Source organism: Dipodomys spectabilis, unplaced genomic scaffold (genome assembly GCF_019054845.1).
Source record: "Dipodomys spectabilis isolate Male_0828 unplaced genomic scaffold, ASM1905484v1 ptg000001l, whole genome shotgun sequence".
Taxonomy (NCBI): Eukaryota; Metazoa; Chordata; class Mammalia; order Rodentia; family Heteromyidae; genus Dipodomys; species Dipodomys spectabilis.
Window position 1 is genome coordinate 28,199,062 of NW_024870678.1, and position 26,471 is coordinate 28,225,532.

At 48.1% G+C, this 26,471-nt stretch overlaps 1 protein-coding gene across 2 annotated transcripts; it reads left to right on the forward strand.

Annotated features, from left to right (window-relative positions):
• Positions 1-701: 701 nt before the first annotated feature.
• Stx11 (syntaxin 11) lies at positions 702-19,478 on the forward strand. 2 transcript variants are annotated; one of them, XM_042690388.1, is made up of 2 exons: positions 702-827; positions 18,449-19,478. In XM_042690388.1, the coding sequence occupies exon 2, from the start codon at positions 18,454-18,456 to the stop codon at positions 19,315-19,317; it is 864 nt and encodes a 287-aa protein (XP_042546322.1). In that variant the 5' UTR covers positions 702-827; positions 18,449-18,453; the 3' UTR covers positions 19,318-19,478. The 2 variants fall into 2 exon arrangements, with proteins under 2 accessions (XP_042546322.1, XP_042546331.1); XM_042690397.1 differs by lacking the exon at positions 702-827 and adding an exon at positions 1,792-1,866.
• Positions 19,479-26,471: the final 6,993 nt, after the last annotated feature.

The following is a 26,471-nucleotide window of genomic DNA, read 5'->3' on the forward strand; positions in this document are numbered from 1 at the left end:
CCCTGTTTTTCAAGTTGAATCACATCAGCTAAGGTTCACTTTTCTTGTGTCCAAGCCCTCTTACCCTCCCTCCCCTGCTCCCGGAGAGTGAGGTTACTCAGAACTCCTGGGGAGGAGGCTGGTCCCCAGGAACGGGTGACAGGCAGGGCCCTGGAGATGGGGCGGTGGGTTGGGTTCTGGGAAGGCCAGGCTCAGGCTCCCACGCCCCCCCACGGCCAGGCTCTGGCCTCGGGGTCCGGGCGGGCGTCGCTCCCGGCCGCCACACCCACGCTCCGAAGCCTCTTTCAGCCTCTTGGCCAGGTCACTTGCGGGGAAAACAAATGTCACCAGGGTAGCGGGTTTTCCCGGGGGGGGGGGAAACCCGGCGCCCCACGCCCTGGGAGGGACGGCGAGGGGCCGGGGAGGAAGTACCTGGGCAGCAGCACTCCGTGGTCGGCGCCCCCTTCCCCCAGCCCGCAGCACCTGGGGCGCCCGAGCCGAGCGAGGTGGGGCGGCTGGATCACGCGGGGTTCCGGGCAGTCAGGGGGCGCCGCGAGCCCGGTGTGGGCGGGAACCTGATCCTGAGCGCCCTCGGCCACGCCCCAGCGGGGCCCGTCCTCGGGCGGAGCCTGGTCCGCGGCCGGGGTGGGGCCCAGATGCGGGGCGCTGGCTCGTTCGCTCGCTCGCCCGGGCCGGCGGTGGGGTAGTTGGGCTGCGGCGGTGCGGGCGCGCGAGGCGCGGGGAGCGCCGCCGTCCCCGGGCGCGCCCAGGTTTCCGGGCACATCGGGGTCCCCCGCGGAGGACCCGAAGAGGGGCCGAGAAGCCCCACGCTCCTGCGGCCGGTCCCGGTGCGTCTTGCTGCCCCTTTGTCCCTCTCTGGGAGCGAGGGTGCGGGCCGGGGGTGGGGGGACGTGGGGGGAGGTGGCGCCCCAGGCAGGGGTCGCTGCGCGTTGGGTGCGATCCTGGAGGTGGCCGCCTCTGGGACCTTGGCCACTGGACCAGTCCTGACTGCACCTGACACACAGAGCAGAATGCCCTTTCCATTTAATTGAGATTATAGAGGCTCATTTAACTAATTGAGATTATGGAGGGGTTGAAGGTTGAGTGCTTGATGGTTTCATTCCAGGGATCCTTAATGACAGACTAACTGTATACTGTATCTGCTGAAGACCACTTTTGTGTTGTCAAGCTTTTGTAGGTGTCTTTTTTTTAATTTTTTTAATGAATTGATTGTTTCCTCACGACCGATTCCACTTTATGAGAACCATGAGAACGGACTTGAACCTGACAGTGTGTGACTCAGGGGCCTGGAAATGGGGAGACAGTGACCCCGCCTTGATACAGTCCCCGTCCCCTCCCTACACCCCCCCACACACACCTCTGGGACTGGGGTGTCATTGTCGCTGCTTTAGCAGAGTGGCCAGGAATGGTGGCTGGGAGGGGGGAGGGGAGGGACCACCGCCCACCGGCCGGGCGGGCAGGGAAGGGAATGCCTGCGCTCCTGCCCGCACGGAGCCCAGTCCCCAGTACTTCCTGTGGTTCTCAAGTCCTGGCTTCAGCAGCCACCCGCTGCTTCTCAGCAAAGGGAGGAGTTGTTATTTCCCCCACGAGCATCCAAAAATGAGTCACGGGGCTGCAGTCTGCGTTGCCAGACTTGTTTCATGAACTTTTATACCCGTGGAAAGCCCGGAACCCGAGCGGGCGGTGGGCGTAGGAAGTCACCATTCAAGTTCTTAAGTTTCCCAGAGAACCTGATGGAAAGCAGACCCGGCCTGGGGCACTAGGCTGATCTGAGACAATCCCCCAGATCATGCAAGTTAATCCACCATGCGATGACCATTCTTGCTCTTGATCTTCCTGCGTGGTAGAAAGAGGTCGTTTCATGTGGTAAGTGTAAGTCCTTCTTTTAAGATGGTCTGTCCTCTTGATTAAATGGTGCTGACACCATGTGATCGTTTTCGATGAAGGTAGAGGCCTTGGTGCATGCGGTTTAAGCAGACAGGTCCCGCGTGGCTCTTAGAAAGGGACTTGGCACCACTGTCACCACACAGTAGAGACAGGAGCGACCTGTGTCTGTGTGCAAGCTGAACTGAGCCAAGTTCAGCCCACACGACAATTGCCAGGCACTTTCTCTGTGCCAGCCTCTGCACTGAGCTCTGTCCATACGACCTCAAACAAGAGGATTTTGCCCAGCAGTGTCTCCAGGACCCAGGGAAGGTTAGTAAACCTCTTTCAACCCATCAGAATGAGAGGGCAGCTATGGCAGATCTACCCAGAGTGGAGGGAGACTCCCTCCTTCCCTTTCTGACTGATGTCTCTAAGCTCTGGGATTTGGAATGTATTAGATAATTGCTGCAAGAGCAAGGGAAGTCTTGAGTTCGTTAAATCGTTTGTCTTTGTTGGCAAAGACCAAAGGACTGTGCATTTGTTTTTCATTCAACAAGTGATTTAAAATATATTGGCAGACAGGTATGGTGGTACATATCTGTAATCTCAGCATTTTAGGAGGAAGAAATAAGAGGATCATGAATTTGAGGTCTGACTGGAGTATATAATGTTATATATATATAATATTTATTTACATATATAATATATGTAATATATACTACAGAATGTATATAGTATGGAATATATGATGTAAGTGAGACATGACATTTTTAGTGCTTGAATTAACTCTACTTCGTATTATTTAGGCTCCAGGTAAAAATAAACCCAGACTATTATCACCCTTGTTGAAGCTATGTTCTGCTCCCTCATTTATTGGAGTAGTTCCTCCTTATCATAGGTTTGTTTTTGATGACTTTAGTCTCCTGAGGCCAACAGAGGTATAAAACGTCAGATCAGGAAATCCAGAAATAATAAGCTACTTGAAGAGAGAAACCACACTCATATCACTTTTACTACACCATTCCTATAACTGTTCTATTTTATGATTAGCTGTTATTATTAAGCTCTTTGTGTATCTGATTCATATATAAAACTTTGCCTTCATTCTATATGGATGGAGATAGAAGTCTAAGTAAGCTTTGGTATTACCCAGCTTGAGGCATCCACGGGACCATACGGATCCCTGAGGACAATATTAAACTCCAGCACTACTCCGAGCTAGCTAAGGAGCTAGAACTAAACTTAAAACAACTTTACCTTAATTTCTGTAATTCATTTCTCTATAACAGACTCATTCCAAATTTCTTTTTGGGGAAGCTGGTCCTAGAGCTTGAATTCAGGGCCTGGTGCTGTCCTTGAGCCTCTTTGTGCTCAAGGCTAGGGCTCTAGCACTTGAGCCACAGTACCACTTCTGGCTTTTGCTGAGTAGCTTACTGGAGATAGGAGTCTCACAGACTTTTCTGCCTGGGCTGGCTTTGAATCATGATCCTCAGATCTCAGTCTCCTGAATAGCTAGGATTACAGGCATAAGCCACTGGCATTTGGCTCCCAAATTCCTTTTCTATGAGAAAGCAAAGATCCAGCATTGTGTTTCCTGAGAACACAACACCAAGGCTAGGCCTCACTCCTGCCAAGAGTAGGGATGTGTATATTGATTAGACCATGAACCTCCCCACAGGAGGAGGAGGTGTCAGGCAAAGGAGGGGCAGATGTGCCAGCAGAAGGAACAGTATCATATAGTCAGGAAACCCAGACAGGTTGGTGTGGGCACGGGTAGTTGGGGCTGGAGGATGAGGCTGGAGAGAAAGGCAGGCTGATCACAAAGGCCATGTGGGAGCACAACTTTCTCCTTCAGAGAGAGACCTCTGAGCAAGTGAATATTGTCAGATACATGGTTATAAAAACTCAGAATAAAGAAGGCTGGAATCAAGCCCAATGCTGGCGATTCACGCTGGCAATCCTAGCTACTCAGGAGGCTGAGATCTGAGGACTATAGTTCCAAGCCAGCCCAGGCAGGAAAGTCTGTGAGACGCTTATCTCCAATTAATTAGCAAAAAACCCAAAATGCAGTTGTGGCTCAGGTGGTAGCACACCAGCCTTGAGTGACAAAGCTCAGGGACTGTACCCAGGCCCTGATTTCAAGCCCTAGTATCACACCCCCTTCCCCTAAAAATGCTGTAATCAGTGACAAGGAGGAAGGAAAAGATGGGATTGACAGGTGGGCAAAACAGGGCCCAGGTGTAGATTTAGAAAACAGGCAATGAGCCAGGCACCGGTGGCTCACGCCTGTAATCCTAGCTACTCACGAGGCTGAGATCTGGGGATCGCAGTTCAAAGCCAGCCCAGGCAGGAAAGACCGTGAGACTCCTATCTCCAATAAACCACTAGAAAACCAGAAGTGGCGCGGTAGCTCAAGTGGTAGAGCACTTGCCTTCAGCTGAAGAGCTGAGGGAAGCGCCTAGGCCCAGAGTTCAAGCCCCATGACTGACAAAAAAATAAGAAGAAGAAAACAGGCAATGAGGAAGAGGCAGGAGTTAAGTGAAGCTGCATTTGTAGCGGCGTACAGACACAGGAGTATCCCACCAAGTGGAAAGATAGAATGCTGAGCAGTCACACAGGTCTGGGCATATAACCAGCACTCAATGATGTATATGTTGTTTGTTTGAGACATGGTTTTACTATGTAGCTTAGGCTAGCCTTGAACTTATGATGCTCCTGCCTTAACCTTCTGAGTGCAAGTATGATAGGTGTGTATCACCATGCTTGGCCATGATTAACATTTTTTTGACTGAGCAATAATAATCATCATCATCATCAACCAAAAGGTATGGGTTACCAATGGTGTACCAGACACTATTAAATTAGATTAAGTCTGTAGTTCCTCACTGTACTCCTGTGGCATAAATTCTTTTTTTGTTGTTGTTGTTGGTCATGGGGCTTGACTTCTGGGCCTGGGTACTGTCCCTGCACTCTTCTGCTCAAGGCAAGTGCTCTATTGCTTGAGCCACAGCACCACTTCTGGTTTTCTATTGGTTTATTGGAGATAAGAGTCTCTAGGCTGGGAAATTGGCTCAGTGGTAGAGCGCTTGCCTTGCATTCCTGAGGCCCTGGGTTCGATTCCTCAGCACTACATAAGCAAAAAGAAAAAAGCCAGAAGTGGTGCTGTGGCTCAAGTGGTAGAGAGCTAGCCTTGAGCTAAAGAGCTGAGGGACAACGCCCAGGCCCAGAGTTCAGGCCCCATGACTGGACCCCCCCCTCCCCCCCAAAAAAAAAAAGAGTCTCATGGACTTTTCTGCCAAGTTAGCTTTGAACTTCGATCCTCAGATCTCAGCCTCCTGAGAGCTACCGACTCCCAGCTCTGTGGTATAAACTCTTTAATCGACTACTTTGACAGAAGGCAGTATGATATTAATCATTGACAGGGCCAGGAATTGATCCCAAGTACTGGCACCAGACTTGGATTCCGAACCACTCTTCTGAATTAGGCTGTTTCAATGAAAACATGAATGAATGAATGAATGAAATGAACAAAATTTTGGACGTCATAGTTGGTTTTATTCTCTTAATCATGACAATTCTCCCCTAATCAGGAACAATCTCAATTCAAGATCTGGGCCTTGCAGCCCTCCTTCCCTGCCTACCACCCTCTACTGTACTTTCTCCTCCAATATGTGATTGATCCAGAGATAAACCGGAAATTGTTAGAAAGCAATCTCTCCCTCCCCCTCTCTCTTTCCTCTTTCTCTGTCTCTTTCTTTCTCTCCTTCTTCCTCTCTTTCCTTTTTCTTCTCTCTCTCCCCTCTTCTCTCTGTCTCTCTCTCTCCCTGTCTCTCTCCTTATAGTACTGGTACTGAGTCTGAATTCGGGGCCTCTCACTGTGAGGCTGGCATGATTTTGCAGAGCCAGCTCTCCAGTCCTATGTGTCACTGTTTTTGTTTTGTTTTGTTTTGTTTGGGGGGGGGGTTAAATAGGGCCTCACTTCCAGCCTAGGCATGCAGCTGAGCCCACCTACATTACGGTTCTCATCATTGCAGAAATAGGCATATGCCATCTCATCTACCTGCCCTCTGTGGGAGAGGAGGCTCATGGGCTTTTCTGCCCAGACTGGTTTAAAACCACCATCTTCCCAATGATATCCTCTAATTTGCTTCAAAGTGACGGGTATGCCCTGCACCCTACTATGGGTTGAGAAAGGATCTTGTGAAATTTTCTGGCCAGACTGACCTCAAATCAGGACCCTCCTAATCTCAGCCTCTCAAGTAACCAGAATTACAGACTTGAGCCGCTGACATTCAGCTAGAAGTTTCTCCCGGGAATTTAAACACAGTTAGGCAGATTCACTCTCCGAAGACTCCCAGAGCTTGCCCCACTATGTCTGCAGACCTGCCTGCCTTTAGCTGTACTGAATGTCCGCGCTCCATGTTCTCCTGGTGTATTTCATCACTACAATCTCCCAGGAGGATTCAGGAAACCTAGGCAGAAGGGGTTCCGCATTTATCTACAGATTGGGATCAAAAGGTGGAAAGTCACTCACAAAGGCAGCCGGGTACACAAAAACTCCATATTTTACAGCCTGGGCTTGTGCTCTGTCTGCTGAGTCTCTGAAGCAGTGCCTTATTTGCACATCTGCTTCTGATTTCCAGAATTTTATAATTTGAGGAGGACCCGACAGTGCTGTATCCTGGCCCCCTCTCTTTTGTTCAGATCCTACTTTTGGAGGGGGATAGGGTAGGGATCTAGGTAGATTTCTGTAGTCCAGACACAGGTAATCTGTCCAATCTGGTCCTTTTGTACACTCCTTTTATTATTTGATGACTCAACCTACACCAAATTGGTTTAATACCCTGATCTTTGTTCAGCAAGCAGGTCTGAGGTCTTTGTTCCCCAGAGACTTATTTTATATAAAGACCGAGTCCAAACTGAAGCCGCAACTCTGCTTCAAATTTGAAACTCTAAAATGTTCAGGTATCTGAAACTTGACATTTTAGGTCCAAGTTATAAACACAGATGGGCACATATTCAGGGCCGTGTGCATTATACATAAACATTGACTAAAGTAGAGTCTACGCAGGAGAGGATGGGAATGGTGTAACTCCTTTGAAAGCTAACTCACAGTTTAACAAAATGAAAAGGAAGCTGAAATATGTATTGTCAGGAAGGGGGAAGGCAGGGGGGAGGGAGGGCAGAAGAATGGAGACAGGAATGGTAGATGCATACAGACATAATTCTCGATGTACAAAAGTGAAAATGGAACCACGGAGGGCAGGGGTGGGATTGGGCAAGACTGAGGAGAACAGCAGAAAGGGTAACATTAATAAGGTTGCATTGTATTTATAAACTGACATGTTGAAACCCTTTTGTACAGCTACTTAAAGGTAATTTTTTTTTAAAACAAGCATGTCGGCACATAACTGTTTTCCCAGCTATGTAGGAGGTATAGATAGGAAGATTGTGACTCAAAACTAGCCCAGGGCAAAACTGAGACCCTATCTGAAAATCAACTAAATAAAAAAGGACTGAGGGTGCGAGAATGGATAAATAAGTGCAATATCTTTTCTACATAGAAACTAAATTTTAGTTTCAACATTTTTTTCACTTTTACCAGGAAATCAAGATAGTCCTCCATTGTTGGAGAGCCACATAAAGCCATCTGGGGTGCTTTTCCTTTTATTTTAAGTCCTTTGTACCAGTGGTCAGATAACAAGAAAGGGAAGGCTTTATGATTCTGTATAACATGGCTTTGGCTTTGTTCTGCTTCCTCAGTTTTGCTGGATTTCCCAGGAATTGGGAACCACCAGCTCTGAAAACTCGGTTATGTTAAGCCCTCCCCTCACCCCAATCAGGTTTCTCCTAGTTTTAACTGTTCTCTTATTGATCATGCAACCAAGCATTTGTGGACCACTATTGCTGAGCCTAGATGTGTATCTGTGTATCAAATTCAAATTCTTTATAAGGCTTCACAATTTGGAAACTTTGGGTGTTAACTGAAGTTGTAGGGGATTTTTTTTTCTGTCTCTCCGTCGATCCTAAGATAATGCAGATACCACAACTTCTAGAAAAGCCCTTCCAGTCTATAAACCCAACGGTTATTCTTGTTTCCTGTTCACAGATGTAGAGCAGCTTTCTTTGTGCAAACTGATTGGGTAACCCTGTGAAGTTCAGCCTTTCAGTGTAGCAGAAATCACTCCAAGTGGAAAATGCAGAAAACAGGGCCTTCTCCTTGTGCTTTCAGTTTCAGAATTGCAGCCATGCCCGTCTCTTCTGCTTTTATTCCTGCTCTTCTGCTATGGGCCTCCTTGTGTTGACTAGTGACACAGAGCAGCTGATTTTGGACCATGTAGGACACATTGCTTCTCTAAAGTCAAAAATTGCATTTCCCACCTGATTCTTGCACGGTAAGCCAACCCAAAATGATGTCCAGATGACACTATCACATGATACTTTGTTATAAATAACAAAGTATCTCTTCTATAGTTTGTCTTTTAATGCCTGTAACAGCCTGAGGAGATAAAATAATAACTCAGATTATTACTTATTGTTGTCACACTGGCATTTTGTCGATGAGGAAGGAAACAGAAAGATTCAGTGAGCATACAAGATGACCCAAGATGTTGGCAGAATGTGACTGAAAGGTCACGTTCAATGTCTTAGGTCAAGTTTCCAGGAGTTAGACACCCAGACCCTGTGAGGTACATGGTGGAGGTTTGATTGGGCTGTGCAGGATTGCTCAGAGGGGGGAAAATTGAACTTGAGCACCACATAACAGCAGCCTCACGTGTGGGGAGCTTTGAAGTTGGTTTGAGTCCTCAGAATTGTTCTGCCACCCTGAGGCAGAGGGTGCTGGACCTTTGTGGCCCCAGCCTCCACCAGTCAGTAGCTGTGGGCTGCACTCTGCAGCGCGCACTGTTTTGGAGGGATTAAGGCAGCTCCCTTCAAGTCCAGGGCAATTCACGGAAGTGGAAACCTTGGAAAGCCAACCTTGGGAGCAACCAGGGCCAAGTAGAGGATGTGGGCAGCGCATCATTCACTAAATATGGACCATTCACCCCTGCACTGGCCTTGCTTGTGTCTGCCTGGTCCAGGCCCTTGCCCTGTATCCTAGAGCCCCGAAAGCTGTCACTTTGCTCATTGTGCTTAAGGATTTTCAGTTGCTGAACTGACAGCAAGAAGAAAAGGCAAACTCCATGGTAAGGAGTGCGGCACAGCTGGGGAGGGGAGGAGTGTTGGATAGTAATGCCAGCCCAACTCTGCTGCCAGGGCTGCCCCTGAGCCACACCGTGCGCAACGGAGGCGCCTCGTGGCTTAGCCTCTGCAGGCTGCACGGTGCCGAAAGGGAAATGGCTTTGTGACAGTCGTGTGTTGCTTAACAGACGGATGGACGGCATGACTTCTGAGAAGTGTGTTGTTGGGCAATCTTGTTGTTGGTGAGAATATAGAGAACTTGCCCACACTCAGAGGATCTAGCCGAGCACCAAGCCAGGCTCTAGGCAACAGTCTGTAACTCTGAGGCCAGGAACCCACACAGGGTGGCCCTGATGGCACTTCCATGGAAACACTCATTGTGAGTGGAGCTTTCAGGACTGGAAGCTGCTTGGAGTGAGTCAAAGAGTAGCCTGGTTCTCTTCCTACTGTAGACTTTACAGACACAACATACAGGTTATGCTAGAGTTATTATTATTGTTGTTGTTGTTGTTATCACCGACATCATTATCATCATCATTTTGGTACTGGGGATTGAACCCAAGACCATGAGTTTGGTAAGCAAGCACTCTGTTCCCAGAGCCATGCCTCCAGTCTTTAGATTTTCGGGTAGAGTGTTTCTTCTTTTTTTTTTCTTTTCTTCTCCTCAACCTCTCCCCCCCCCCCCCCCGCCCCCCGCTCCCCCCCCCCCCCCGCAGTGCTGGGCTTGAACTCAGGACATGTGCGCTGCACCTGAGTTTCTTTTCCTCAAGGCTACTGCTCTACCACTTGAGCCACAAGCTCACTTCCAGCTTTTTCTGAGTAGTTCGTTGGAGATAAGAGTCTCACAGCCTTTCTTGCCCAGACTGGCTTTGAACTGCAATCCTCAGATCTTAGCCTCCTGAGTAGCTAAGATGACAGGCGTGAGCCACAGGCACCCAGTTGCTGCTGCTGCTGCTTCCTCTTCCTCCTCCTCCTTCTTCTGCTTCCTCCTCTACTTCTTCCTCCTCTTCCTCCTCCTCCTCCTTCTTCCCCCTCCTCTTGCTCCTCCTAGGTACCTGACACTTTCACTCAATGGCACACTACCAGCTGAGCCATACCTCCAACCTCAGAGTATTGCTTTATTATTATAAGACCTGCCTCAGACTTCGAACCTCCTACTTACAGTTCCCAGGAGTTGGGGTGAGAGAGGTATGCTACCATGCTTTGTTTGTTTGTTGGGATAGGGTCTTGCTAACTTTTTGCCCAGACTGGTCTCAAATCATGATCCTCTTGATCTTCTCAACTGATTATCGGCATGAACCAACACACCTAACTCCTGAGGTGCTTCTTGAGATTTTGTTGTTCTTTTTAGAAATCTGTCCACAGTAATTTTCTTGGTTTCTTTCTCTTTTATTTTCCTTTTTTCCTTCTTCTTTCATGGCAGAGTTGCTTGTAGGCAGATAATGCCCCATGAACTTTCCTTTTGTTAGATTCTTGTGGAACCAACAAGGGTGAGGGAGGTGTCTATGTTTTCAGACTTCTTTTTGCAATTCTGAGGATTCAACTCAGGGCCTTGTGCTTATCGAGCAAGCACTCTATCATACCACTAGTCTTTCTGCTTGGTAGTTTTTCTTTTTTTTGCCTTGTGTTTTTGGCTCGGCTGGCCTTGGGCAGTGATCTCCTGATCTCTGCCTCTCAAGTAGCTGAGATTATAGACGTGCTACCACATCCACTTTTTAAGGAGCTTTTTGAAGTCTGAAAATATTACTGCTAAAGATAAAGCTTGGTGAACATTTGGGGAAATTCCTCCTGACCATTCTTCAATGCTGTGTTCACTAGGCAATAGGAATTTTCATCTATATCATAGTCTCACAGGACCACCCTCATATCTACTGCATGTTGTTAACCAAATGTTATATGGTGCATGATTTTATAATATTCCAATTCCTCCTTTCCTCCTCCTCCTCCTCCTCTTCCTTTTCTTTTTCCTCCTCCTCCTCTTCTCTCTCTTTCCCTCTCTTACCACCTTCTTTGCTAAACTCTTGAGAGGCTCCAGATCAGTCCATTGAACCCTAGTGTGTAATCTGCAGGTTATAAAGCAGAAGAATTACCTAGGGTATTTCAGAGCCCCCACCCACCCACCCAAAAAGAAAAGAACAAAAAAGAAAAACCATGAGTCACCTTCTAGAGCCACTGGAAGAGAATTTAGGATTGTGACCCATAAAGCAACATTTTTGACACATTTTTCCCCAGATGCTACTTTAGAGAACTGCTGTCTAAACCATTACGCCCTAGTCCTAATGGTCTCCATGCTGGCCAATGTGGGGATTTTTCTTATGATCTAGAAGCCCTGGATTCTGTGGTATAACATCCCAGGGAGCTGAGCCTCAGCACCAGCAAGCTTGGCAATGAGTCAGCCCAGCTCCTCATTTAATTTCTGATGTCCCCAATGGAGGGCCCAGGTGGCTCCTTGCTTGGCCCTAACCCAGATTGCAACCCAGATAGACAGACAGACAGATGGATAGACAGACAGACAGATGGATAGACAGACAGACAGATGGATAGACAGACAGACAGACAGATAGGAGGGAGGCCCCTGGCCTTTTTCCATCTTAGAGAGCTGGGTGAGAAATGTCAAATGTCTTAAAGGAAGAGAATGGATGAGCTTATAGGAATCAGTAGGCTTTCTGGGAGGCAAAGAAGGTTCCAGGAAATCTCATGCCAGATGAAGCTTTGAGGTGCTGTCTTCAAACTTCAATTACTATCTAACAGACTGAGAGAGAGAACTTGAGATGGAAGGTTAAACACGCACCAATGCGGGAAAATAGAGTGTCCAGTTCACTGAAATGGGCAATAATTTTTCTTCAAAGGGGAAGCACTTTTAAGTGTATTGATTTTTTAAGTTTTATTGATTTTTGAGTCAGATCATTGCAGGAAATACTACACACTTGAAGACTAATCTAGTAAATGGCTGGGGCCCTTGCATGCCTTTTATTTGCTCCTGAAATGCTAAGTTACCATCATTTCTATGCTCCCCATGCTTCTCGTCAGTGCTCTGGTGGTCTCGGCCTGGCTTCACTTCCCCTTTTCCCTTCTGGCTCTCTCCTTAGACCCCAGCTTCTCTAGAAAGGTTTCAGTCCCTCGCCCGGACTGAGTTCCACATCCAGAAGGTCTAGAAGTGCTCGCACCTCTATGGATGTATTACTTCTGTGCTCCCTGCCAGCCTGTCCTGTTCCTCTCTGTGTGCAGGACACCTCCTATAAAGCAACTGCAAATCATGCTTCTGTCGGGTCTATTCAGTCAACAAATACGTACTGAGGATTTCCCAGATGCTGAGCACTCTGCAGAGAATCCATGGCAGCATAGGAGTTGTCCTAGATTCCATGCAGTGATGGGCAAGCCTAGCAGAAACACTGGACAGGAGACTGTGTTACACAGTGGTCAGCCCTGGGAAAGAGGAAGTTCCCCCAGTGTCTGGAGACCCAGCCCTGTCTCATCAAATAGAAGTGACACCAGGATCACAGTTAGAATGCTGGCTTTCTCTTTGTAAACAAACAAACAAAAAAACTGGTCTATCAAATTTAAAATTTGCCAGAGCTTCTTGTGTGTGTGTGTGTGTGTGTGTGTGTGTGTGTGTGTGTTCGCTAGTATGTAAGCATGCATTTTGACAAAGAGAGAACAAGAAAGTAACTCCTTCGTTTCGTGAGTAAAACAACAAAGAGAGAAGGAAGTCGTGTGTCTCGCTCAATGAGCTTTTGCTGGAAGCTAGTTTGTAACATTTTAATATGTAGAAAATAATGCTCAGAAAATCCTCAACTTTGAGCATACATTTGACAAAGCTAAGTTAAAGAATCAGATGATCTTAGCTTCAAGAGAGTGCTGGCCAGATAAGCCTTTGCACATGCGCCCAGAACTCTGTGTCCACCGACTTCTCCAACACCGCACATGTGCACGAGAAAGAGCAAAATGGGGGTGGTAGTTATGGCTTCTGCCCAGCTCGGCTGCTTTCTTCCCGTTCTTGCTCTGCGGCATTATTCTTCTGGCTTATTTCTCTCCGTAAATTGTCAGCTTAACTGGGGGCAGGAATGGTGACTTCTGATATTTTTTAAACTTTGGGATTTAACTTTTTAACTAACTTATAATTAATATTATTTTTGGCTGTGTGTTTGTAAAGTAGAAAGTGATGTTTTAATTCATACATACAGTGTGACATAATTAAATCAAACAAAATGAGCATATCTGTCACTTGATTTGCCTGTCGGTTTTTTTGTTTTTTTTGGGGGGGTCCGGTCGTGGGGCCTGAACTCTGGGCCTGGGCGCTGTCCCTCAGCTCTTCAGCTCAAGGCTAGGGCTGTACCACTTGAGCCACAGCGCCACTTCCGGCTTTTTTCTTTTTGCGTATGTGGTGCTGAGGAATCGAACCCAGGGCATAAGGCATGCAAGGCAAGCGCTCTACCACTGAGCCACCTTCCCAGCCCCTTGCCGGTTGTTTTTTTATGGCTAGACATTTGAAGTTTTCCCTTACTTTAGAATATGTTGATGGTTATAGTCCCCTGCTTACTGCTGGATCTGAAACCCCAGTCCTTCTATGGGAAATGTTGTGCACTTTGATGGACAGCTCCTATGCCCTCCCCCACCAGCCCTCAGTAGACATTGTTCTATCCTCTACTTCCATGAGCTCGGCTCAACCAAATTCCCCAAATGAGTGACACCCTAGATTTGCCTTGTGTCATCCATCTTGTCCCCAGTAACATAAGTCCCTCCCACCCCACCCCGACCCCCCTTTATTTTGTGCTGGTCATGGGAATTTCACAAAGGGCCTGGCTGCTTTCTTTGAGCTTCTTTTCCTCAAGGCTAGCCTCCACCATTTGAGCCAGAGCTCCACCTGCAGCTTCTTGTGTGTGTGTGATTCATTGGAGGTAAGAGTTTTATGGACTTTCATTCCAACTGTGATCCTCAGATGTCAGCCTCCTGAGCTGCCAGTGCCCTGTGGATTTTGCCTTTTTTAAGGTAACCAGATTGTTTCTCCAGTAAAAATCTTACTTGTTTGATGTGACATCACAAAGCAAACATACCAGTGCTATCATGTGCATAGTTAGCCTCTGAATGTCTCCCTTAATTATGAAGAATGCCACCCAGTTGGCTGACTGCAGTGGAAGGAAGATCAAGCTGCCAGGCAGCAGCTCTTAAAGCAGATGTGGGTGAAGGTGTAGAATTCTCTACTATGTCCCATTTAAGTCAGCTTGAATGTACGTTCACCACCCACCATCCTAATCACATGAATACCAAAAAATGGAATGAAAAGCTGCCGTGCAGCTGGGAGCTATAGAGTTATAGGTTCATACCTATAATTCTCAGCTACTCAGGAGGTTGAGATCTGAGAGTTGTGGTTCAAAGCCAGTCTGGGCAGGAAAGCCTACGAGACTCTTCAATGAGCCAGCATAACACCAGAACTGGAGGCATGGTTCAGGTGGTAGAGTATCAGACGTGAGAGAAAAAGCTAAATGATGTCCACGAGGCCCTGAATTCCAGCCTGAGTTGGCAAACACCAAGTGCATGTGGACATGTAAATCAGGCTTGAAGGGAGTGGAGCTGTGGTGATTACAAGGACCATCTGCTTCTCCTCCCACCTTCGTTATGAACGTTTGCCTCGCTGGCCTCTAACTGCGATCCTTGCCCTGTCAGCCTCCCAAGCAGCTAGGATTACACACATGAAGCACAGACACCTGGTTACTATATTAATTTTTGATGGCTACTTGCTCATATACTAATATTCTGTTTGTAATTGATCTTGCCCTCTTTTTCCCTCTCATCTGTCTTTCATTTATGTATCTATATACTTGTTACCTACCTGTCATTATGTATCTATGTATGTATCTACATGTGTCTGTCATCTACCTACCTATCATCATCTGTCACTTATCATGTATCTATTATACATCTACCTATCTGTCCTTTATCATTATCTACCATCTGTCTACATAGCTGCAGCTATCAATTTGTCTACCATCATCTGTCATTTATTCATCTGTGACATATGTATCCATCATTGACTTACCATCTGTCATTTATAAAAAGCTATTATCAATCATCTATCTACTCTATTATCTATCTATTGATAGATAATTGATTGATCTATAACCATGGTTGATCTGAAATCATGTCCTTATTTCTCCCTCTCTGTAACCTTACATAATATTCTTTCCCTGGAATTCCTGTTATTCAAAATTCAGACAATAAAGAACTAGACACCTAAATTCTTTTACTCTGCTTAAAAAAAAAATCTCTCACTTGCATTCCTTCTGCTTTCTAGAAGGATTTTCCATTCTACTGCCTTTGGAATATAGGTCAGTGTGTTGGAAAGTAGGTGAAAGAAGAAAACTTGTTATTGTAATATTCCATGTAAAAACATTCACCTAGCCCGCCTCCTCTTAATAGCACTCATCTGCCCTGTATTCTCTTTGGCTCTTCCCAGTACAGTTTCCTTCCCATACAGGATGGGGAGAGAGCACAGTCACCCTTCCTACAAAAGTTTCTAAACCAGCGTGGCGCTGGTGGCTCACACCTGCTATCCTAGCTAGTCAGGAGGCTGAAATCTGAGCATCACTGTTCAGAGCCAACCGAGGCAGGAAAGTCTGTGAGACTCTTAACTCCAGTTATCCTCCAAAAAGCCAGAAGTGGAGCTGTGAATTAAGTGGTAGAACGCTAGCCTTGAGCACAAAAGCTCAGCAATAGTACTCAGGCCCTGAGTTCAAGCCCCAGGATTGGCACCAAAACAAACAAAAAAACCTCAAAACCTTCTAATCAAACCAGTTTGTTCTTTCTCTACCTAAACGCCTTTCATCTAGGAGCTCAGTCCTCATTCACATTCCTGATCTTTGGAATAGTTAGCTTATGATATAATTTAGATTGTTTCTTATTCTTTTCCACTGTTCTTCCATATTTTTCTTTTGGCAGTACTGGGATTTGAACTCTGCACTTTGTAGGCCACTTCCCTATTTGTGGTAGTGTCTTAGTGGTAGGTGCTGCACTATTATGCTGCACCTGCAGCTAAAAATTTCTTACATCTGCTTGGCTTGTGCTTTGTAAAAAGTTCCTTTGTGGAGGGAGTGAGGGGTGGGCATGCTAATGGTCAGAGAGGGTGAATTTGAAATGAAATTGATTGCCATTTTACTCAGAATACAGAACACTTGTTTGTTTGTTTTTGTCAGTCATGGGGTTTGAACTCTGGGCCTGGGTGCTGTCCCTCAGCTCTTCGGTCAAGGCTAGCATTCTTATCACTTGAGCCACAGCAACACTTCTGGTTTTCTAGTGGTTAATTGGAGATGAGTCTCATGGGACTTTCCTACCCTGGCTGGCTTTGCACCCAGATCCTCAGATCTCAGCCTTCTGAGTAGCTAGAATTACAGGCGTGAGCCACCAGCACCCAGTGAGAATACATTTTTTTATTATACAGCTTTTTTCTGGGTGGAGTAGTATATAAATGTGTAGAACAGCCACACCCATCAAAATAGCTACTTACCATCTTCAAATTAAATAATTATTAAAACTATACATATCTTAATTGTCTACCATCTCCCCTCAAATTTCCCTTTAAGTTTTTGAATGAATAGATGTGTGTGTGTGTGTGTGTGTGTGTGTGTGTGTGTGTGTGTGTTTGTGTGTGGTATTGGGGCTTGAACTCAGGGCCTGGGCACTTTAGCTTTTCACTCAAGACTGACACTCTAGCATTTGAACCCCAGAACCACTTCTCTTTAATTTGTTCCAAGAAGATATTTGAATGTGAAGACGTTTAGCCCGAGGAGAGCATGGCTTAGTCAGGCCCTGCTGGGTCCTTGTTCTTCCCGTGGTGCTTCTCAGTCACCTTTTCCAGCCCTGAGAACGTCTGTATTGATTTTAGTCAGCAGCTAGCAGAAACGGCATTTTAAGCAGGACAACTTGTTATATTAAAAATCCTGGTCACAGAATAAAATGTCTGCCGAGTTGGTGTAAATAATGACTGTGGGAGAGGAGAGGCCATGGGAAGTATTTCAGTCTCCCATTCATCACCCAATCCGGCTTGTCAGCATTCCATTTGCAGTGCCCTGTAAAATTAATGACATCAACTTAAAAGTAGCTTTTAATTGAAGATTAAGATCCCTGGTAGAGTGTGCTCCCCCCCCCCCCCCCCCCCCCCCCCCCCCCCCCCCCCCCCCCCCCCCCCCCCCCCCGCAAATCAGCAGGCAGTCTTCCTAGCCAAGGAGGCTCAGGTACAGCAGCCAGATAGTCCCAATGTTGGCATGCATACGTGCTTCTAAGTAAAGTTTTTCATTTCACTGGGAAAGTATGCATAGAGAACATTACTTTGCCTGGCTCAGGGTGTAAATGGTCGGATCCCCACCCTTATAAAAATGGAAATTCTGATTGAGTCGTTAACTTGTTTCAAAAAGCTATTTATTTGTTCAAGGAAGGAGTTTCATTGTGATCTTTCCCTGCATACCTACAATACCTAGATCAAACTCACCCCTTCCTTCACCCTCCCTCCCCCTCCCCCTCCCCCTCCCCCTCCTAAAACAGCTTCCCCTGGTCCCACGGTTCTGTTCACATAAGGCAAATAAACGACTTAGGCCTTATTCATCCTCACTCACCATTAACTGGTTCACCCTTCCACCTCCTGCTGATACTCGCTCCACCGCACATTTTCAAGAGAAAAGAAATCAGCCTCGATTTATAGAGCAACTGTTTCCACAGCTTCCATACTCCATCCTATGCACAGAAGGGAAAGCTCAGCAGTGCTCAAAAGCCATGACACAAAGACACGCGGTGTTCCTCCTAAAGTCTTATAAGTTGTCCTTATTCCAAAATCCTGATGTTTGCAAGCCTTTTCTTCTTCTTTCTTCTTTTTTCCCCTGTGTCTGTTTGATGTGATGAATCAAAAACATAAAACAAGAAGAAGAAGAAGAAAAGACCGGTTTCCCAAAGCAACCTGAAAATGTGAATCTCTGATTGAATTGTGGGCACTTTTGACAGTGAACTGCACACGCGTGTCGGTTATGAAACCCAGACGCGTTCAGGCCTTCAGTCTCTGGTTGACTTGTGAGCACGTCTATCCCCTCTCTCTGACTCTGCCTCGATATTTCATGCAGTTACTGGGGCTTGAACTCAGACCCTCACACTCTAACTTAGCTTCTTCACTCAAGGCGAGCGCTCTACCACTTGAGCCACAGCTCCATGTCCAGCTTTTTTGGTGGTTCATTGGATGGAGATAAGAATCTCACGGGCTTTCCTGCCCAGGCTGGCCTCAAACCGTGATCCTCGGGTCTCAGCCTCCCGAGTAGCTAGGATTACAGGCATTGCGCCCGGGTACTGCAGCAGGGCCCGGGCATCTCCTTAAGCGCGGCTCACGCGGTGGAGGAACGTCAACCTCTGTCTCTGTTTGCAGGCGCCATGAAGGACCGGCTGGCAGAACTGGTGGAGTTGTCCCAAAACTACGATCAACAGCTCGCAGATGGGGACGATGACCGGGACCCGCCGGGCGAGCACCTCATGTTCGAGACAGACCACCTCCTGGAGTCCTTGTACCGCGACATCCGGGACATCCAGGTGGAAAACCAACTGCTGGTGGCCGACGTGAAGCGCCTGGGGAAGCAGAACGCGCGCTTCCTCACGTCCATGCGGCGCCTGAGCAGCATCAAGCGCGACACCAACTCCATCGCCAAGGCCATCAAGGCGCGGGGCGAGGGCATCCACCGCCGGCTGCGCGCCATGCACGAGCGCGCCCAGGAGGCCGAGGCCCGGCACGGCGCGCACTCGACGCTGGCGCGCATCTGGCGCGCGCAGCACGGCGCGCTCTCGCGCACCTTCCAGCGCGCCATGCACGAGTACAACCAGGCCGAGATGAAGCAGCGCGACAACTGCAAGCTCCGCATCCAGCGGCAGCTGGAGATCATGGGCAAGGACGTGTCGGGCGAGCAGATCGAGGCCATGTGCGAGCAGGGCAAGTGGGACGTGTTCTCCGAGAACCTGCTGGCCGACGTGAAGGGCGCCCGCGCCGCGCTCAACGAGATCGAGACCCGCCACCGCGAGCTGCTGCGCCTGGAGAGCCGCATCCGCGACGTGCACGAGCTCTTCCTGCAGATGGCCGTGCTGGTGGAGAAGCAGGCCGACACGCTGGACGTCATCGAGCTCAACGTGCAGAAGACCGTCGACTACACCGGCGAGGCCAAGGTGCAGGTGGGCAAGGCCGTGCAGTACCGGAAGAAGAACCCCTGCCGGGCCATCTGCTGCTTCTGCTGCCCCTGCCTCCACTAGCCGCTGCCACCACCGTCCCCACCTCCCCACCCCCATCACCACGCAGCGGGACCTCTTTATAGAACCCGGGCAACCCAGCCTGGGGGGTGGGCGTGGGGGCGCTGGTGGCTCAGGCCTGTCAATCCTCGCTGCTCAGGAGGCGGAGATAGGAGGATCAAGGTTTGAAGCTAACTGGACAGAAAAGTCCAAAAGACTCTCAGCTTTCAATGCGCTACCAAAAGAAAGGAAAAGCCAGAAATGGCGCTGTGTCTCACGTGGTAGAGCACGCCAGCTCTGAGCAGAAAGCGCAGAAAAAGCCAAGTGAGAGTGCAAGGCCCTGAGTTCAAAGCCTGGCACAACATGGAAGGGAGGGAAGGAAGGAGGGAAGGAAGAAGGGAGGGAGGGAGAAGGAAGGAAGGATCATCCCATGGTTCTTCAGGAGAGAGAAAGAAAAAAATAGAACCCAACTCTTGCTTCATACTATCCCTTGGGTCTTCATTCCTACTGCAGTTGTGTGAGGCCTGACATACCACGTGACCCTCCCTGTCTCCCTCTCCCTGTGTCTTGACTGCAAGCCCAATGTGTAAGAGTTGCTTTCCAGTGGACTCAAGGAGGAAGGCAATGTTGCACCTGCTAATACTATGAACTCATCAAAAATGCCTTTCATTTGCCCTCCCTTTCCTAGTTCTGTTCCATTTCAAGTGCTCTTGCATTTCCCGAGTTTGTGAGTCTTCATCTGATGTATGCAGTGGTCTCCTGCCTGCAATGGTATTTGCTTTCTCCACTACTCGTTAAAAGCACATTGAACACGTGCTTTTCTTACGCCTTTCACTTGTACTATTTTCCACCAGAATATATTTTGTGATAATTTTTTAAATGTTTTTAATCACCGAATGTTGAACACGCACTCAAAGCATGTATCCGTCACAGTGTTTTTGTATTTTTCATTATGTATTTTTTCACGTTTATTTAAAAATTATCTTTTTACTGGACTGCAAATGCACATGGATGTGTAAATGTAAAATACTAATATTTCCTAATGTGTACATAATGATCAATGGGGTTAACTTTACTTTTATAAATATAATATATAAATAACAAGAAAATACTTTTTTCCTCCTGGCTATTGGTGTTGATTTGCTTGTTTTGATTTTTCTCTTACTGCAGTTTGGATCTCCACCACATCTCCACAAACACCATGTTTGTATTAAACATGTTCAGTCTGGGTGCCAGTGGCTCATGCCTATAATCTTAGCAAGTCAGAAGGCTGAGATCTGAGGGTCATAGTTCAAAGCCACTCTAGGCAGGGAAGTCTGTGAGATTCCTATCTCCAATAAACCACTCAAAATCCAGGAGTGGAGCTGTGACTCAGTGGTAGAACATACACACACACACACACACACACACACACACACTCAGAGTCACATTACACAGAAATTAGCACTGAAAACAGTAGCTTTACTGTGGACCATTCCTTTTGTATATTAAGGAGAAGTAATTTTAAATGAAAGGCTCCTGCTTGTGAAATAAGCCTGATGAATACATCATTGTAAATATCCCTTTTATATACAGATACTGTGGACATTTAAATCTCAGTTTACCTTTTAAAATGTTATAATTTTTACCATTTGCTACTTGAGGCCACAGCATCTGAAAGCAGAGGATTGGAACATTGGAAGCATTTGCCATAAGGTGTCTTGTTCCGTGAAGCCATCAGGTTATAGACCTTTGGTTTCATTTGCAGTTTGCAATGCCTAAACCACACACCATGCTTCTTGTTTGCCTTCTAGGGCAACTCTTAATTCTTGTGATCCAATATTTAATACATGAGCAGTTCTAATCATTAGCCCTATTTCTTGGGTCCTTCAGAGGTTTTTTTGTTTTTTGTTTTTTTTTTTACTGGGGATTGGACAAGGCAAGCACTCAGCACTTGAGTGATGCCCCTTTTCTTTGCATTTTGTTTTTGAGGTAGGATCTTGCTAACTTTTCCCAAACTGACTTTGAAATTTCAACCTTCCTACCTCTGCCTCCCGAGTACCTTGGATTGCAGTCATGAACCACCACACCTGACTCAGAAGTGGGATTATAGAAAGAACAGACAGAGAAGAACATGAATTTGGGGCTTGTGATCTGAGTTGTCTTAAGAAAATTTGGGCCTGTCCTTAGTTTCATGGTTAAGTGTGAGAGTTGTGAAAAAGTCACATGAGACTCATCAGAATTTGCCTTTTTTTTCCAGCTCACTCCATGAGAAATTCCCCTACTGACTTATTCCCTTTTCTAAGAGGAAGGAAGAAATCTTTATGAGAAGCTCCTCTGCCACAGGCTTATTATTATTATTATTATGTTAGAGAAGACAGGCTACAAATGGAGACTGTAGTTACTTTTCACAAGAAGGAAAAATTCATAAATTCAGCTTTGTTAAACTCCTAGGGAATTTTCTTCACATAGAACCATCATAAAAGTAAATGAATATTCAGGCTGTGTGTTTTGTTCCTCATTTTACCTTGGAGAACTGAGTAAAGACTATACTATTCTCTACTGAACTCAAGCATGATAGAGTGTTGCCACTTGAATGTGGCATACTGCTTAAGATACAGATTCTGGCCAGAGGGGTAGATAACACATATAATCCACCTACTCAGGAGGCAGAGATCAGGAGGATTGTATTTCGAGGCCAGCCCAGAAAAAAAAAAGTTCTTGAGATTCCATCTCAACCAATTAAAAGACTAAAAATCTGTGTACATATCTGTCACCCCAGCTACGCAGGAAGGTTAAATAGCAGGATCCAAGTTCAGGATTGCATGGGCATAAGTTCAAGACACGATTCAAGAAGTAAGAAAAGCATAAAGTGTTGGTGGGCATGCCTAAAATGGACTTCCTGCCAAGCAAAGACAAGGCCTCAAGTTCAAACCCCAGTTCCACCAGAAGAAAGAAAAAGAGAAAGAAGGAATGAAGATTCCCAAGGTTTGAATGCTGTCTCTGCCAGAGTAGCAGCGTAATGTCATCATTTTACTCAGTTTCTTCATTTGTCTTATGGTGACAATGGCACCTACTTTACAGTTGCCCCAAAAAGTGACAAAAATATAAAAGCCCTGGAAGGGTGCCTGGCACATACTCAGCGTTGTGTTCATCAGCATGGGAGGAATTTCTCTTCAACTGAGAGCTGTTAGTGACTCAAGGAAGTTTATAGGGGCCAGGTTTGGAAGCGCATACTGCAATCCCAGTTCTCAGGAAGAAGAGGTAGGAGATTACTGTCCAAGGCAGGCCTGGGCAAGTGTGAGGCCCATGTGCAAAAGCAAACTGAAATGGGGGCATGGCTGAAATGATAAGAGTACTTGCCTAGCAAGTGGAGACAGGGCCTTGAGTTCAAATCCTAGTACTACCACCAAAAGACAGACAGAAAGAAGGAAGGAAGGAAGGAAAGAAAGGAAGAAAGAAAGAAAGAAAGGAAGGAATGAAGGAAAAAGAAAGAAAGAAGAAAGAAAGAGAGAGAGAGAAAGAAAGAAAAAGAAAACCAAGGAAGGAAATAAATTTGGAGGGAAAATAATTTTTCTTTTAATAATCTTCAATGAAACATAATAAACTAAGATATTATCTTTTCTGAATATTCTACCCTTCTGGAGAACCCTATGCTAAAGCTGTTTTCGGGGTGGTATTTCTATTCCTCTGTATATCCGCACGTATTCTGCACCACCAAAGCTGATGAGCAGAGGGGTCCTTCTGGCAAGTGTTTTTTTCCCACTCCTTCCTAAACCATGAGTCAGAAATGCCCCGTGGAGTTCTGGGAAATTGTCCAGGTCAGACCACAGCCCTGGAGAGAGGTATCATGTGCCCCTCCCCCGCCTAGGCCGCCTGAGCTGTGACATCCATGCCCGGCAGTGAATGAAATGCCAGCTTCTTCCTCCAAAAGGAGTGTTCCAGGGGTCCCAGGAAGTGCTGCAGTTAGCTTACCACACACTGGAACCCCTGGCTTGGCTTAACTTGGAAAGGTGACTTGGGGCAAAAAAGAAGACCTTGTGGCAATACTGCAAATTGCAGACACAAATGTCACCTAGCGTAGGAATGGAAAGGGCTAGTCACAAATAAGAACAGCTCTCCAGAAAGCAAAAGCTATTTCAACAGATACAGGAACCTCCCGGAGGCTTCACAGGTACAGCTAAGCCACAGCTATTAGAAAACAGGTCCAGAAATGTCAGAAAGAGAAGTTAGAATGTTTTAACGGTCAGCCATGGGTACAGATTTAGATACAGATATAAATTCAGGGTGGGCAGCGGAGGAGAGAAACTTGAGGCAGGCATTCTTCTCACTGAACCATTCTCCAGCTCCTCCTTTCAGAAAAAGTCTCACTTTTATGCCTAGGCTAAGAATGGACTGTGATCCTCCTATTTGTGCTTCCCTGAGTTGCTGGGATGGCAGGCATATGCAATTGTACTCAGACACTGGTTGTGATGGAAGGTTGCAAACACTCCCTCCCCCCACCCTAAACTGACCTCAAACTAAAATTCTACGATCTCCACCTTGCAAGTAGCTAGGATTACAGTCTTGAGCTACTGTACTTGGCCCAAAATGTTTGAATAGTGACATCATAGGAGTAATTTTATGCCTTTTAAGATAACAATTTGGAAAGAGAACAGTGCTCTGTTCATTCCAATGCCTTGATATTTATTTAAAACAATACCTTTATTTTGTTTTCGTCATACGAAGGTCTGGAGTCAACTCATCCAGTCTCAGAAGAATGAAACTCTTTTCTTCAGGAAAGAAATCCATCCATTCATAAGGACTGTACGCACCCTCTTGACCCTAACACTCCCACTTGCGGGCCCAAGCCCTCCACAGGCGTCTGGGTGAGGTCAGGCCTCACCAAATCATAGTACTGACCTGGCAAGCTGACCGGAGGAAGTCAAAGTATGAGGTTCAGGCACTGAGGCCTGCCAACGGGGGAAGCAGAGGCTGGGAAGAAATATGTTAGGAAAAGCCCTGACTCATAATGAAGCTGTAAAACTGTTTATAGCTGCAAATAATTTCCTTTCCTTTTTATTCTCTCAATTGTACAAAAAGAAATATCTCTATCTATCTACCTATCTATCTATCTATCTATCTATCTGTCTAATTTGGGGGACTGGGACTGTAGCTTAGTGGTAGAGTTTGTTTTGCTTTCCCAAGGCTCTGAATTTGATCACTAATACACATCCAGCGGAGTCATTTGTGTGAAACACCGTACCACCTATCATACCAGGCTATGCATTTCCCTGGAGCCATACTCCATGGAGCAAGCCCTCTGTCATTTCCAATGTCCCTGGCCACTGAAGCTGCTATAGATGAGAGGGGCTTTTTTTTGGGGGGGTGTGCCCCAGTCCCCTCCTGTGAGTTGGGGTAACCCCACCCCACCCCTAAACTCACACACAACTGCACAATGCCTGCTCCGTGCCACATGCCCACCACCAGGACACTGGGAAGGAAGAGGGCTGCGAGCTCAGCTGGCTGGCAAGGCCCAGGTTTCCCCCTCACCCCGCAGATGCGCCGCCCCAGCAGCCCTTCCTGCAACACCTTCAAAGCCCTGGCTTTTGCTCGGAACTGGTGGCTCACGGCTGTAAAGCTAGCTCCTCACGATGCTGGAGCTGGAGGCCACAAATGCAAGTCCAGGGTGGGGAGCTGGCGGGGGAGGGGGGGGGAAGGAGGAGACTCTTATCTCCAATGAACCATCAAAAAGAATAAAAGTAAGCCAGGCACCAGTGGGTCACACCTGTAATCCTAGCTACTCAGGAGATTGAGATCTGAGGACTGCCGTCAAAGCCTGCCCGGGCAGGAAACTCTGTGGGACTCTTATCTCCAATGAACCACCTGAAAAACCAGAAGTGGCCCTGTGGCTCGGTAGAGCGCTTACCTTGAACTGAAGAGCTCAGGGCCAGTGACCAGGCCCAGAGTTCAAATCCCATCACACACACACACATACACACACACACACGCACGCACGCACACGCCTCAAGTGAAAGTGTGGCTCAAGTGGTAGGGTGCCAGTATGGAGTGGAAAAGCTAAGAGACAGTACCCAGGCTGAGTACATGCCCAGTACACACACACACACACTCACCCCTAAAACAAAAACTGTCCTTGAGTTGTGACTACAGCGGCCAAGGATCCGGGGGGGGGGGTGTAGAGATCAAACACAAGGAATGGCATCCTCCATCAAAGCAGAGAGAGAACGTCTCCGGCCGGCCGGACTGTTTGACTAGCTCCTCCCTGGCCTGGCCCCAGGTCTGCCCGGCACAGAGGCGGCACCGAGGGTCTCCCGTCTACATCCTCTCCGCCCGCTGTTGGTGGGGGAAACCTGTCAGACCAGAACGCTCGCTCGCCAGCGCACGCCGTGCCTGTTCCTGTGGGGACACGCGCTGGGCCCACAGCGCCGTCGGGGCGGTGAGAGCCGCGTCCTGCGGCTCAGTGCCCCCGCACCACCTGCCCCCCCCCCAAGCCGTCTCCTGCGGCTCAGTGCCCCCCGCACCACCTGCCCCCCCCCCAGCCGTCCTCCTGCGGCTCAGTGCACCCGCACCACCTGCCCCCCCCCCAGCCGTCTCCTGTGGCTCAGTGCACCCGCACCACCTGCCCCCCCCCCAAGCCGTCTCCTGCGGCTCAGTGCACCCGCACCACCTGCCCCCCCCCCAGCCGTCTCCTGCGGCTCAGTGCCCCCCTACCCCCACCCCCCGGGAGGGGCGTCCGGTGTCGGTGCGGTGAGAGCCCGTCCTGCGGCTCAGCGCCCCCGCCCATCTGTCCGGGAGGGGCTTCCGGCGTCGGGGGCACGCGCTGGGCCTGGCACCACCGTCAGGGCGGTGGGAGCCGCGTCCTGCGGCTCAGCGCCCCCGCCCCCCCCCCCGGGAGGGGCGTCCGGCGTCGAGGCGATGGGGAGCCCCGTCCTGCGGCTCAGTGCCCCCGCCCCCCCGGGAGGGGCGTCCGGCGGTCGGGGCGATGGGAGCCCCGTCCTGCGGCTCAGTGCCCCCGCCCCCACCTCCGGGAGGGGCGTCCGGCGTCGGGGGCACGCGCTGGGCCTGGCACCGCCGTCAGGCCGGTGGGAGCCGCGTCCCGCGGCTCAGCGCCCCCCGCCCACCTGCCCGGGAGGGGCGTCCGGCGTCGGGGCGATGGGGGGCGGTCTCCCGCGGCTCACTCTCCCCCCGCCCCCCTCCCG